The sequence below is a fragment of the Saimiri boliviensis genome, chromosome 10 (genome assembly GCF_048565385.1).
Source record: "Saimiri boliviensis isolate mSaiBol1 chromosome 10, mSaiBol1.pri, whole genome shotgun sequence".
Taxonomy (NCBI): Eukaryota; Metazoa; Chordata; class Mammalia; order Primates; family Cebidae; genus Saimiri; species Saimiri boliviensis.
In genome coordinates, this window is record NC_133458.1 from 119,484,888 (window position 1) to 119,500,313 (window position 15,426).

At 48.6% G+C, this 15,426-nt stretch overlaps 1 protein-coding gene across 2 annotated transcripts in view; it reads right to left on the reverse strand.

The window, feature by feature from the left end:
- Positions 1-709: 709 nt before the first annotated feature.
- The window catches only part of EEPD1 (endonuclease/exonuclease/phosphatase family domain containing 1), a 141,122-nt gene continuing 126,405 nt past the window's right edge, over positions 710-15,426 (reverse strand). For both annotated transcript variants that reach the window (XM_074379820.1, XM_010341306.2), the window contains 3 exons: positions 12,595-12,733; positions 3,086-3,280; positions 710-1,412 (listed from right to left, as the gene is read on the reverse strand). In XM_074379820.1, coding sequence (XP_074235921.1) covers positions 1,213-1,412; positions 3,086-3,280; positions 12,595-12,733 — 534 coding nt within the window. In that variant the 3' untranslated portion in view covers positions 710-1,212. The remainder of the gene's footprint in view (positions 1,413-3,085; positions 3,281-12,594; positions 12,734-15,426) is intronic.

Here is a 15,426-nt window from a genome sequence, read left to right on the forward strand (position 1 = left end):
AGCACACAGCAAAACCTGAGTCTGCTCTATTTACCCAGTGGTGTGACCTTGAGGAGGTCGAGTGCTCTAAGCCTGTTTCTTCAGCCGTGAAACGGGCATTGTGCCAGATCGCCTGGGATGGTGTCACCTAAGGGAGATCACTCCTAGCTTGGGCTCAGAGACGCAGATGGCTGGCAGGCACGCATCCCTGCCTCTGCCCCACAACCTCTCCCAGCCCCACAAAAAGCTGCCCCCACCCCCGGTCACTAGGAGGGACACTCTTCATGGATACTCAGAGGTTTAACTTCCTGTGTATCCTGACACAGCACACATTCCTGAAGAGTCAACTCCGGGAGGCTCCGGGCTAAAAACTGGCGTGAGTGGGGAGGAGGGAGGAGGCGAAACCACTCCGAGAGAATTCTTGTCCTGCAAAGAGAACTAAACAAATGGTGCTCCAGGCAAAAGCCAAGCAGGTGAAGGAGGCAAGGGATGAAGGACGGCTGGGAGGGGAGATGACAGAGCGACTTCACAGAGGTGCAGGTAAGTGGATGGGGGCTTGAGAGGCATCTCTGCCAGGCCGCAAGGCAGGTACATAAAAGGTGCAGCGGAGGTGGAGCTGGTCAGGGCTCGACCCTAGCTCCACACAGAGGCACCTACCGTGGTGCAAACACACGCAGTGGGCCGGGTGGGTGGGTGTTGGGGATTCGTCCCATACTCTCACTGCAGCCAGGCAAGTTAATCTCTGTTTATTTTTTCAAAACAAAACTAAAAATCACCACTCAATGTATCTGAGCAGAGCGCCTGATCACAGTTAAAAGCTTTCTGTAATGTGCAGGTGGAACGTCACGGCCAGGTGGTCAGAAATGAGAGCTTCTGGCGCTGCTGGGCCAGGGCCCGGCCGCCTGAGCGCTCCTTCTCCTCCCTCTGCTCCGGCCATCCAGTCCGCGGCAGACAGCTGCCCGATGCTGCTCAGGTCCGTGGCATCTAGAGATAAAAGGCGTCTCCGTTCCCCATGGGCTTCTGCTTCGCCTGCCTGGTGGGGTATGCACCTGGCACGCCACCCCCACCGGAGGTCCTTAACGGTCCACAGAGAAGGCGCGAGGCAAAGCCGCAGTGCTGATGCTCTGAGGATGAACATGAAAAGGCAGTTCTGGCCCTGAAGTGTCACCCTCAGGGCTCACTCCTTGGCTGTGCCCTCCTGGGTCCGAAGCTGGACATATGAGTTTGGTGTCATCATCGCTCGTGCTTGATGTTGGCTTCACTTCGCTCCAAGGCCACCCCGCTGCCGTTCCGAGGGGCGTCCTTCTTGCTCCAGTCCTTTTCCGTGTAGAGCTCGGCGAGCACCGGGCAGTGCTCAGAAGCCACCCCGCCCCAAGACCAGTTATCTGGAATCCACGGGTTCGTGAGGCCCTCTCTCACCACAGCCCAGTGACCTGAAGGGAGAGGAAAGAAAACGAGCATGAGGACGCGGCTGTGTGGGGGTCCTGGGCTGGCAGGTGGAGGGCCACGCTGCATGTCTGCAGGCTGGGGAGCCCAGAGCGGTCGCCTCGGGTAGCCGGGAGGTGCCTGTGCATTTGCCTGTGCATATGAAAGGTCTTGGCCAATTTGATATTCCACCTGAATGAGGGTTTCTGCATGTAGACCACGAAACCACCCAGAGACCAGGCCTCCTGTCCATCCAGACTCACGGGGCACGTGGGCTGACGTGTCCTCATACACGCGCTGCTGTGAATCTGATTGCAAGACAGAGACAGATGCCTCATAAAGGCGTCCCAAGCGAAGGTCCAATTTTGCAAAGCAAAAGACACTAAAGGAGGTAGGGGTAGAGATTCTTTCTACAGAAAGGGTAAAAAAGAGAGAATTATAGAAGCTGCTGAGAAAGTAACAGTATTTAAAAAATGAGGATTTAGAAGTCTATGAAAAAGGAGGTATATTTGAATATAACTAAATAATGAATAATTACAAAAACCATTCTAGAATGGCTAGCAAGTGCTGTGTGGTCCTCTGAAGCAAGGCAAGGTTAGTGCAGGATTGACAGTGGCCTGGATTTGGGGTGGGGCTTCGGCACACGCTGCCGACGGTTCTGTGATGGGGAAACTCCTCTCCGAGCTCAGTAACTGAACAGGAAGGGAACCACTGAAAGGATTTCCAACTTCCCTCCAGCCCTGTGGGCTCAGCTCCCCCAGCTCTCTTCCTTCCGCAGACACCTACCTGGGGGCCCACGCAGGCTGCGGGCTGGTCTCTGTCTGGTCCTGGCCCCTAATGCATTTCTGCAAACTGAGGCTAGTTTGACAATTATCACTCTCCCTGAGACCCACTTCCTTCATCAGTTGGGTCCTCCCATGACAGAGTACGACAGGAAGCCAGTGCCCCGAGAGACAGGGGAGAAGCTGGTGACGGTCAAGCCTAGACGTCCTGGTCTTGAAGATCTTGACCTTGGCTGCACAGTAGCCTATTGCAATAAAACCCAGGCCCTGCCACTTCTCTTATTTTTAAATTTCTCACTGAAGTATAAGAGGCGTCAGTGGGGCTTTGCAAAGTGTCCAGTCAGAGTTTAGATACACTGTTCTTGTCTTTCATCAAAAGACCCTACTGTCTCTTCCATATTGCTGACTGTCTCCTGACTCAGCAGGTTACCAGTTTGCAGGGAGGGTGAAATCACACCCCCACTCTGCTCCTCGTGGAGCACTGAGCACTTCCTCCGTCCCACTGTGACACTACCTGAGACATCTGCTCGCCTCACGGCATGTCCACCTCCCCGCATGTCTACGCTGTATCTTACAACACAGTGCTGGAGTGTTCAACAAGTGTTTGCTAGAGGACTATGTGTCCTAAAATTAATGTTATCAGCTCATCTCTGAATGAGGACTCTGCTAGTCTATTACCAGGTTTGCCTGGAACACATCTGCTTGCTGTAGGTCAGCGGGGATTCTAAAATTATTTGCCACACCCCAAGCCTTTCGGATTGAATGACAGTGATACAGTCATCTAATCAACAACCCTTCACATGCTCCAAAGAAGGTGAGATGACATGTTGTGTTGGTTCAGACATGCTTCTCTCACTCCAGTCCTGAACAGGGAAAAGGACAAGTGAGTTCTGCCTCACCTGTGAAAACCTTCTTTAAGCTTTTGCTGATCCAGATGTTGTCCAGAGACTTCGAGCCTTGAGGGTTCTTGGTGCTGATGTTGGTGAAGGTGTGTGCGGGAATCAGGTGGTGGAATTTTTCTTTCCTCAGGATATCATAGTCATTGCTGTCTGGCCCTTGGCCAAAATCACCTAAAATAATGACATCTTTTTCTCCTGGAAGTGGAAGGAAGAAAATGAGTTGAAGAGTTGGTGGGAAGTAAAACCCAACATCAACCATGGCCCTTTGAAAAGGGACTGTGATTCTCTGATTTGACTCCCACGGGGTTAGGATTATGGCATGGTTCTTATTCTCCTAACTTTTCCAAATTTCTTGCGCATGTCAATCCCCCACCAATATTAGGTCAGCAACACGTTTGGAAATGAGGGGTGGTATGCCACAAAAATCACCCTTGTTAAAGCTTATGGGGTCCAAATCTTATGACCAAAAAAAAAAAAAAAAAAGGGCCTAAGGGTCTTGCCCAGATATTTAACAAAAACTCAGCATACATTTACTGGGCACTTACTGTGCAGGAAATCCAGAGATGAATAAAATGCAACTCCTGGTCTGGCCAGGTGCGGTGGCTCACACTTGTAATCTCAGCACTTTGGGAGGCCAAGGCAGATGGATCAAGAGGTCAGGAGTTCAAGACCAGCCTGGCCAACATGGTGAAACCCTGTCTCTACTAAAAATACAAAAATTAGCAGGACGTGGTGGCACACACCTGTAATCCCAGCTACTAAGGAGGCTGAGGCAGGAGAATCACTTGAACCCAGGAGGCAGAGCTTGCAGTGAGCCAAGATTGCACCATTGCACTCCAGCCTGGCATCAGAACAAGACTCTGTCTCCAAAAAAAAAAAAAAAAAAAAAAAGGAACTCCTGCTCTGAGAGACAGACCAGAAAACAGACAAGAGCAGAGAGTAGGTACAAAAACAAAAACACATACTGAAACCAACATAGCATAGGGAAAGGTGGTCAGGGAAGGCTTCTTGAAGGAGGCAATGCCTGACTTGGGTCTCAGAGGATGCACAGAAGTGCTTGGTTCAACACAGATGAGAGGAAACCCAGGCAAGGCCAGGGAGTTAAGAAACAGCCTGGCTTCCTGGGGGTGGGTGGGTATCTGAGGTTCAGTATCAGGAAGCCAGATGTTACAGATGAGGCTGGAGATATAAGCAGTAGCTACTCCTCGATAGGAAACTGTGCTGTCTGCCTCAGGGTCAAATTCAGATCAAGAGACCACAGGAAAACCCTGGGTGTTGCCGGCATTCAATGGGCAGCCTGCAGTATCCATCCATCCCGTCATGTTGATACACATAATACACTTTTCCTGCTACTGGTCACTTTTAAGACTGTTCCCAGTAGCCATTGCTATAAATAATGCTGAATTGAACAGCATCTCATTGAAATATCTGTATCCCTGCATTTTTTTTTTTTTTGAGACAAAGTCTCACTCTGTTGCCCAGGCTGGAGTGCGGTGGTGCAGTGGCACAATCTTGGCTCATTGCAACCTCTGCATCCTGGGTTCAAGTGATTCTCCTGCCTCAGTCTCCTGAGTAGCTGAGACTATAGGCACCCACCACCATGCTTGGCTAATTTTTATATTTTTAGTAGAGACAGGGTTTCACCATGTAGGTCAGGCTGGTCTCAAACTCCTGACCTCAAGTGATCCACCTGCCTTGGCCTCCCAAAGTGCTGGGATTGTAGGTGTCAGCCACTGCGCCTGGCAGCTTTCTGTCCTTGAAACTATAGAGTCCTCATGAAAAAGTACGGCCATTGTTAAGGCTCTGGGTAAATACTGTCAGCCTGCTTTCCAAGGCTGCTCTGGTTTCAACCCTCCTCAGCAACCTAAGGAAATTCCTCTCACTGCATCCCTCACCAAAACATTCATTTGATATGTGAAAATGATGTCTTCCATTTGTACAAAATTAAGTTGTGCTTCCCCTGCTTTAGGTTGGAGTATTTACACACATTATTTGGAATTCTGCTGCACAAGGGATGGATCTCTTCTTCCTATTAATTTTTCAACCTCTTATATTAATGCAGACTCATGGATATTTATGAGGTATTACTTGGGTATACCTTGAGTTATACCCAGTACTATGTCGGTTACTTTGTTCCTGAAATTTTCCCAGCTTTGGTCACTGAGCGATCTTTCAGTTGGCTCATGTGTCCTTTTGACATATACCCAGCAGGTTTTTTTGAGTACTTCCTTCTGACATTACAAGATGCTCCAAGATTATTCTCTCTCTCTCTCTCTCTCTCTCTCTCTCTCTCTCTCTCTCTCTGTGTGTGTGTGTGTGTGTATGTGTGTATACATATATTTTTTTTTTTTTGAGACAGAGTCTTGCTCTGTTGCCCAGGCTGGAGTGAAATGGTGGATCTCAGTTCACTGCAACCTTCGCCTCTCTGTTCAAGCCATTCTCTTGCCTCAGCCTCCTGGGTAGCTGGGATTACAAGCATGCACCACCATGCCCGGCTAATTTTTGTATTTTTAGTAGAGATGGGGTTTTACTGTGTTGGCCAGGCTGGTCTCAAACTCCTGACCTCAAGTGATTCACTTGATTCAGCCTGCCAAAGTGCTGGGATTATGGGCATGAGTCACTGTGCCCAGCCTACCATGCTGTGTATTTTCTCAGTCCTGGCATCAGCCATTTCTCTGAGGAACCCTGTTCCCTTCATCGGAGAATGGCATCAGAAACAAGACCTGGGTGCCAGGTGTGCCTGCTGTGTCTATTTTTTGTACAGGGTATTAGTGTTTTGTTTATTGATTTATATGAACTCTCCATATATAAAATATCAATAGGAACTGGTTTTTAGTTTCTCATTTGCCTTTTCATTTGCTCTATGACCAAACTGAAGCTGAAAAAACACAAAAGTTAAATAAAAAAAAATTAAATGTCGTACAATCTGGCAGAATTTTCCTAGAGAGCCTCCAAAATCAAACAAATATCCACCAAGTTCTTTTTATGGTTTCATTTCTTACATTTCACTTTTATTTTCCCCACTGCCTCCTGTGTGATGATGCAATTCACTCTTTAACTTGCCTGGAATTTACTTTTATTTTTCATACAAATAATTAACCCCCTCTGCCAGTATCACTTCTAGAAGAATCCTTTTTTTCTCAACTAAATTATAATACTTGCCTGTTATCTTAAGTATCTTTTGTGTGAAATACCTACTTCTGAGCTTTATTCTATCCATCTTTTTTGAGCTACTACATGTTTTAATATTCTTTGATTTAAAATGTTTACATATTCTTATGATATTGAAACTTTTATTGCAAAAATTTTTTTAAAACTAAACTCAAGGCCGGGCGCGGTGGCTCAAGCCTGTAATCCCAGCACTTTGGGAGGCCGAGATGGGTGGATCACGAGGTCGAGAGATCGAGACCATCCTGGTCAACATGGTGAAACCCCATCTCTACTAAAAATACAAAAAATTAGCTGGGCATGGTAGTGCGTGCCTGTAATTCCAGCTACTCAGGAGGCTGAGGCAGGAGAATTGCCTGAACCCAGGAGGCGGAGGTTGCGGTGAGCCGCCAAGATCGCGCCATTGCACTCCAGCCTGGGTAACAAGAGTGAAACTCTGTCTCAAAAAAAACAAAAACAAAAACAAAAAAACAACAAACCAAACTCAAGTTAACTTTAAGTCTGTTCTCTGTTCCTTGTGTCTCCTTCTAGACACTCTGCACAGAGGAGCAGATGTGTACATTTATAGTTGTTTTCACTCAAGTGATAATAACTTTACCTATCAATTCCTACTTTTTTTTCTTCACAGTACATCCTGGAGAAGGATCTGCTTCAAATAAGCAATTTTTAAGGTTTTTTTTGAGAAAGACTCTAACTCTGTTGCCCAGGCTGGAGTGCAGAGGTGCGATCTCAGCTCACTGCAGCCTCTGCCTCCCGGGTTCAAGCAATTCTCCTACCTCAGCCTCCCAAGTAGCTGGGATTACAGATGCGTGCTATTGCGCACCATTGCACCTGGCTAATTTTTGTATTTTTAATAGAGGTAGGGTTTCATCATGTTGGCCAGGCTGGTCTTGAACTCCTGACCTCAGGTGATCTTGCCCACCTTGGTCTCCCAAAGTGCTGGGATTATAGGCGTGAGCCACTGCGCCCAGCTAAACATATTTTCTTTTTAAAATGTATGCGGGTGGTGAGAGTGTTCCTTTTCTCAAATGAGATCCTGTAGGAAGCCCCAAAAGTAGAGAGGGTAAAAGTGGAGCTTCTCTGACTGAAGTTGGAAGGTGGGGGGGGGGGGGCTCTACAAAAAGCCCTTGGGGCATTGAGGGGTGGTTCAAAAAATGTTAATGCTTGAGTACCACTCTCAGAAATTGGAGTCCACCTGGAGAGACTCTGATTTAGTGTCTCTGGTGGACAGTGGGTGGGATGGAAGCCTTTCTTCTTCCTGAAGCTCTCTGGGATTCCATGCCCAGCCAGTTGTGGGAACCACACCTAGAACACTGAGAGCTCTGCTGAGACCTGGTGCAGTCAACTATGCGGAAACATGGTAAGGACAGGTACCTCGAGCTGTCAGCGAGGCTCACCCAAGACTGCCATGCCACGGTTCTCCACTGATGCAAGAATTTCTTAAAAAAAAAAAAAAATCTTCGCTAAAGGCTTATCATTTCCTTAACTTTACCACAGGTCTAAGTATTTTGTATTTTCGATTTTTATTATGAATGGGATCTTTGTTTTATCTCATTGTATTTTCTCTAATGATTATTATTTTGTTAATTTTTTTATTTCCATGGGTTATTATTGATATATATATCAAAAGGACTAATTTCTATTTTTATTTTGTAACTAGGCAGTTTTCTTAATTCTCTTACTGAGAATAATTTTTTTTTTTAACTTTAGGTGTAACAAACCGACAATCATATTCTCTGAAAACAATGACACTTCAGTGTCCTGTTCTCCCAAGTCCTTATTTCGCCTTATTAATCCACATTAACTAGGAGGAAGGGTGGTCACAGAGGGGCTGAAAAGGAAACAAAACCCAATACAGAAGCATATTTGAAAACAGTGGCTCTAGGCTGGGCGTGGTGGCTCACATTGGCTAATCCCAGCACTTTGGGAGGCTGAGGTAGGCGGATCACCTGAGGTCAGGAGTTCGAGACCAGCCAACATGGTGAAACCCCATCTCTACTAAAGATACAAAAATTATGCAGGCATAGTGGTGGGCACCTGTAATCTCAGCTATTTGGGAGGCTGAGGCAGGAGAAGAGCTTGAACCCGAGAAGCAGAGGTTGCAGTGAGCCTAGATTGCTCCACTGCCCTCCAGCCAGGGCTGGAGTGAGACTCTGTGTCAAAAAAAGAAAGAAAGAAAACAGTGGTTCTCAGCCCCAGTTCTAAGAGAAAACAGCTGGATGACTCTGAGTATGGAATTCGAGGTTTGTCACTTCCCAGCTTCGAGAGCTTGGCAAGCCTTTTAGTCCATAAAAGAGAAAGAACAAGCCATTTCCTCCCAGGTTGGTGTCAGGATTAGAGGAGCCACCAGAAGCGCCTGGCATGGGCACTCACATATAGCTCGGGCCCTCTTCCAGTTTCCTGATCCAGCTTCACACATTTATCAGGGAGAGACACCCGGCGGAAAGTTACATATTTGTGTCTAAGAACTACAAGGGGATTTCAGGGCCAAGGGCCTTTTAGGCATTTCTCCCACAGTCTGACTTACTCTAGAGGAAGTGGGATAGTCATGAAGTATTTTCCATGCAAAGTGAGTAGAAACCCTGAAAGAACACCTGCCCCCCGAGCTGGGTCTGCGGGATTCCCCTTGGCTCTGCCTGACCCTTGTCCCACAGCAGGAGGTGGCATTTCTGCCACACCTTGTGAAGGAGGCTTTAGGGAAAACAGTTCATAAACGAAGTCGTAAATGTATCTTAGACACTTGGCAAATCTTCTTTTCCACGGATGTGCTTCGGTAACAAACGGCTAGAGGGAAAGGAATCTGCAGGGAAGCCACTTGGGCCACCACCAGAGGGCGCGTGCGCATTGCAGGTGGCGCCCTCCTCCAGGAGGCACGAAGACAGTGGGTGGGATGGAAGCCTTTCCTGCAGGGCCACCTACGCTGTGGAGAAATCAGTGCCAGCTTGAATAATAGTCATGGCACTGTGCTGACCACTTCCTCGATAGGACGACACTTAACAGCCACAACCCGTGGGGCAGGTGCTATTACCATCTCCCCTTTCCAGGGAGGAAACTGAAGCTCCCAGAGGTGGGAAGTTTTGCCCAAAGTCACCAGGCCAGGCCTCAAATCCAGTGCTCGTCACAATAGGCTAGAATGAAAGAATCACATGGAGGTGGCCGCTGTTCACTGCCACACGAAGTGCGTCGGTAGACACTCAGTAACTATGTGGTCGGTCACCAGACAAGTGGAACCACAAACGCCCCAGAATTAGAACGCAGTTTGATTTGGAAAGGAACAAAGAGAAAGATGCTACGTTCACTGACTATCAAAGAAAACAAAGTTACCACATAATGAGGGAGGTTTTCGTGGGGATGCAGGCCTGAAAAGGTCTGGGCTGAAAAAGACAATTCCAAAGCCAGGAGAGATGCTGGGGGCAAGGGTCAGTCGAGCCAGCTCTGTGTAGCTTCAGGAGTGACAATGCTTCTCTTATTGAATGAGCACATCCGGGTTTCTGACAACTCATGTTCTTCTGGTTGAATCCGTGTTGGTGATGACATCAGGCAGTTCTCGTCTCTGAGAATGCACAGGAGCCTGATTCTCTTCCTAAAAAGCCGCTCGTCTGGGCTGGGTTCCTTTGTCACTCCCTTTATTCCCAGCAGTGAGAGGAGAACGCTGGGGGCTGACTTCCTCAGAGAGTCTCTAGATTCATAAAACACCAGTGACAGCTGCAGGAACCGGTTCCCACTGAGGGACCCTCTGCCCAGATGTGAAGTGTTACTACACACCCTGTTTCACTCTTGCTCAGTTCACAGAGGGAGACCCTGTGCCCAAGCCCCAGTGAGGTCTGAGAAGAAGGTTCCACCAGAGGACCAGCATAGCCCCATTAATGTCAGCCTGCACGCATGTTCCAGACAAAGGCAGAAAGGCCCAGAGCTGGCTAACCGTATCAGTTCTGCTTGCTCTGACAGAAGCCTATGGAATGCAGGCTTTGTCTTTGCTTTAGCTGAACCCCTCTGCTGACTTGTTTACCCTGCTTAGACCTGGGCAGGCTGGATTGCTTCCTGAATCCCTGGGTCTGGAGTGTCACCAGTTAATAATTAATTGGGTATTAGTTACAAGCAGGGGACACAGGCAGCATGAGTGACTGTCCCTATTTGGACAAGTCAAGGCCAAGCCAGGCTGTGGGTCAACATTACCTGGAATAATAACCTGCCCAAGGTTTTCTGCCCAAATCCTGACCACTCCCTGGATACCAGGGGCGAAGTAGGGGGAAGGTGACTCCCTAAGGCTGTCTGAGAACTCAGGAGCTGGCATCTTTCCTTTCTGCTTCCACGTACGGTTCGAGGTAGGAACAATAGTAATAATGTCCACAGATGTGACAAGCCATCAAGTCGTCCTTTTTCCAGATTAGAGTCTAACGATGGGTGGACAATTTCCCACACAGCCGCTTCTTGGATAGCGCATCTTCTGACTGTTTTTAGTCTGAGGACTAGCCCTTGACGTAGAACCTTGGTCACGGCATGTCCTGGCTCAAAATCAAAGCTGCTACACACCAATATTCACAGCAGCATTGTTCACAATAGGCCAAAGGTGGAAGCCAGCCAAGCGTCTATCAGCAGGTGAGTGGATAAGCAACGAAATGTGGTGGGCAGATGCACCATGGGATATTATTCAGCCTCAGAAAGTGGGGAAATTCTGACACATGCTACGACATGGATGAACCCTGAAGATACTATGCTAAGTGAAACAAGCCAGACACAAAAGGACAAATGTTACATGATGCTACTTATATGGGGCACCTAGAGGAGTGAAATTAATAGAGACAGAAATTAGAATGGTGGGTGCCAGGGGCTGCAGGGAGGGGCGCATGGGGAGACATTGTTGAATGAAGATGAAAAGGTTCTGGAGGTGGATGGTGGTAATGTTTGTACAGCAATCTGAATATATTAGTAGCACTGAACTGAATATGTAACATAATTAAAATGACCAATTTTATGTGATATATATTTTACCACAATAAAAAAATCTTTGTTAGAAATGCAGTTTCAAATACATATAAATATCCTTTAAAATGTGAGCCTATCATTTGACTGAAATATGTTTGTAGTCAAATCTTCATGAATCTCCCAATGTGAGGGGCCAGTTTAACAAGGAAGTCTTAGAGAGCTAGAGAATATGGTCAAGACTTAAAAGGCAGAAGAGAATTTCAGGCCTCCAGCTACAAGCTCACCTAGACAAAGGTCAGCATTCTGAAAAATCGAGCCAGAAGGACAAGCTCACAGTCTTGACAGCCTTGTCAACCTTTCCTTTTGGTGAACCAAGTGCAGAAAACCATCTGTATTTGTTGGGACACGGCCCTCCTTTCTGCTGGAGTTCAGCTCCTTTTTCTAAGAGATGCTATCTTGCTCTCTTGCCCAGACTGGAGTACAGTGGTGCGATCACAGCTTACTGCAGCCTCAACTTCCTGGCCTCAAGTGATTTTTCCTCCTTAACCTGCTGAGTATCTGGGACTACTGGTGTGTATCACCATGCCCGGATTTTTTTTTTTTTTTTCATTTTTTTGTAGAGATGGGGTCTCACTGTGTTGCCCAAGATGCTCTTGAATTCCTGGGCTCAAGTGATCCTCCTACCTCGGCCTCCGAAAGTGCTGAGATTAGAGGCATGAGTACGGCACCTGGCCAGAATTCAGCTCGTTTCATATTCTCTTAATTCTTCTCGTGTTTTAGAGTCAGCTCATGTACATGGAGTCCCTACGGTGTGCTTGGTATTGCTGCAGACAGTTAGTTAACCCTCTATGAGATGAGTACTGTCCCCCGTCAGATGGGAGCTTGAAGTGGTTTGGTGACTTGTCTGAGGTCCTACAAGATTGAAACCCAGCATTTTTGACAGGTTCAGGGCTTCTTCAGCATGCTCTGTATCCCACCAGGGAGAAAAACTCAATTCAGCGATAATCAGGAATTTACCAATTCTCTTTGTCACCCTCGTCTCTCTTTCACAGGAAGAGCACATGCAGATCCGCAGGGAGCACCACCAGAGTGATGCCCGAGGCAGTTGGACCCAGGATGAGCTGTCCTGGGGGAAGGGCATCATCACTTATATTCTTCCCCCCAATCCTTTCCATCTAAATGAGGCTAAAAAGCCACAGAGCCGACACCGTGGAACGCATATGCTAGGTCCACAGAGCCAACGATGTGGCCATGCAGAGTCAGCTGGACTCCATGATATGCTGGAGGTTCGACTGTCCCTGTATTTGCAACTCACATTGCTGACAAACAGCCAGCCCAAGTGGTCAGAGATGGCTCGGAAGAGGCAGAGCTGCTCTGCAAGAGTGGCCGAGCCATGGAGAAAGACAGTTTCCTACCTCTCAGGGTTTCCTGTAGGGTCTGTGCAAAGTTCGCCAACCGGTGGCCATCACTGTGATTCTTGCTTGGATTCTCGCTCCCCTGGAGGGTCAGGGCTGCCAGGTGAAGGTTAACAAGGGTCAGGTCGTGACTTCCCACCTGGGTAGCGGGAAACAAAGCAACAGGGAGAGGCTCAGAAGCTCGTATTTCCTGTATCCGTTACAACCAGCTCATAAATGGCTTTGTGCAGTGCAGTGTTGACAACAGTAAACAAGAACAAGGCTGGCTCACACCCCGAGGAAATAATCCAAGGTCTTTAATCTTCGATTTTTCCAAGGCGCCTGCAGGAACGAGAACTATTTTCTTCTACCAGTCCACCCCTAACCTGCTACTTCCTACTCCTCCCTTAGAGCCTAAAAGATTGGGCATATCTGCGTATCTGTAAATGCCTTGAGTTTTTTTTTCTTTCTAAGCAGTCATATATAAGAAGGAGGTGGGAGGCCAGGCATGGCAGCTTATGCCTCGAATTCCAACACTTTTTTTTTTTTTTTTTTTTTTTTTTTTTGAGAAGGAATCTCACTCTGTCACCCAGGCTGGAGTGCAGTGGTGTGATCTCAGTTCACTGCAATTTCTGCCTCCCGGGTTCAAGTGATTCTCCTGCCTCAGCCTCCCAAGTAGCTGGGATTACAAATTTGCGCCACCACGCCCAGCTAATTTTTGTGTTTTTAGTAGAGACTTTACCATGTTGTCCAGGCTGGTCTCCAACTCCTGACCTCAGGTGATCTGCCCGCCTCAGTCTTCCAAAGTTCGGGGATTCCAAAATTCTGGGATACCAGGGATTATAGGCATGAGCTATCACACCTGGCCACAACCCCAAGCACTGTGAAAGGCTAAGGTGGGAGGATCACTTGAGGTGATCTGAGACCAGCTTGGGCAACATGACTAAACCTCAATTCAGTCAGTCAGAGAAGGAGGTGACTCTGACAGCTGCTTGTTATTACAGACTTGGAGCTTTTTTCCACAGGGCCAGCCTAGGTCTCCTTTTTCCACAGTGCCAGGACCCACTGCCGAGATCCGCCACCTCCTCCTCCCTATACCTCCCACACTCTCCCCTCTGTGCTCTTTGCTCTCTGGAGCCCACTATACCCGGATGCTCACTTTAACCTAATTTCAAATGTGTCCAAACCAAAAGCTTACAGAAGCTGGGCAGCTCGAAGATGCCCCAGCCCTGCATCCCAAAGGGCAAGTGCAGAAACATGGGGGCAGAGTTTGTCTCTGGGCATCACAGCACTGCTCTGCTGCTCAGGGCTTAGCAATCTTGCCCTTCTGTTTGTCATGGCAACCAACACAGCACTGCCAGGAAGGGAAGGGGTTTAGGGGAAGCCCCCAGGAAGTGGAGGGTGCCAGTCTTATCTTACGGATGTGGTCCCAGTTTGCCACCACCCAGGACCAAGAGCTCTGCAGCTGCAGCTCCACCTGCTAGAGACAGCAGCTTAAGGCCGGGTCGGGGGCACGGTGCCTGAAGAGATGAGATGAGCCTCCTCTCTGCACCGAACCACCGACCTGGCCTAGAATGTGACATGAAGTACAAGGGGCCAAGTGCCTGTTTAGGGGGCCGCTTTACTTAGAAGATTGGGGCTAATCAGCATTTTCTCATTAAGCCCTTAAAAACAGCCTGCCTTTTGGTGATACTGGCTGGTTCTGACCGTAATGTGGCTGATACTGGAACAGCCACTTGACTGTTAAAAAAGGAGCCCAGGGTGGTGTGAGAAGGCTTAAAGGTGATGATTCCTGGCTGACTTACCCATCAGTACCACAGATATAATCCAGGGACACCCCCAGGTGTATGTGTGCAGACAGAGCCCCATCAATGTCATAGACAGAGGTATAGAGGGGGTGCTGGGTGCAACAAATACTCCGAGGGTGAGCACACACCTACCCTCATCAACTCACAGCTATGAGTGTGTAAGGTGGCTTGGGGGCTTGCAGCCTCAACACAGGGGTTGCTCCCAACCCTCAGCTGGCACATACCTCCCTGGGCTGGGGTTTCAGGTGACTGTCAGGCTCCAGAACTTCTCTGGAGCACACAGAAAGCAGGGGGCCCACGCCCAGCAGGGGTTGTGCTTGCTGGGCTCCAAGGCACGGGACCTGCTTGCCTGGCCTGTGAGTTCACGGTCAAGGGCCACGGGGATAAGGCTCATTGACTGCCAACTTCATGACCTGCTATGGCTTCTGCTGCCCAGCTTCTGACCATTTTGCAGTTCATTAACACTTCCCAAGGGCATCAGGGAGAACCAGAGAGGCTGCGCTCGATCAATCTGCTGAGCTGCTCCTGGACTCTGGGGGGAGAGAGACTCCCACATGGGCGATGCCAGTGATGGGGCTGCCCCTGGCCCACAGCCCAGAGCTCCTCCTGAACCCCCTACAAACCCAAATGACCCCGTGAGGGGCCCCTCTCCCTGGTAATAAAGGAATCGGGCCTGAGACACAGCTAAGAAGGGACACCTCCGGCCAGTTCTGCTGCCCTCCAATCCAGCCATTTCCAAACACCAGGCCTTGTGAACCAGTGCCAGGAAGGTGAAGGATCACTGAAGGGGCTTTTGGAAAGCAGGCCATCCAGGGCCCCATTCCCCAAATTCTGTGTCTGGTGGGGTTTAGGAATCCCTGATTGTAGGAAAATCTCCCCAGGAGACTCTGATGAGGGTCAGGTTCAAGAGCTATCCCGAATCTCCCTCCCTCTCCCCTCCCCCCTCCCTTGCCCTTTCTCCTGCCCAGATGCCAGAGTTACTGGGGCTGAGAGTCTCAAAATCCCTTTCATTACTGCCCCAGTCAAGTTCGACTGCCAAGGAAGC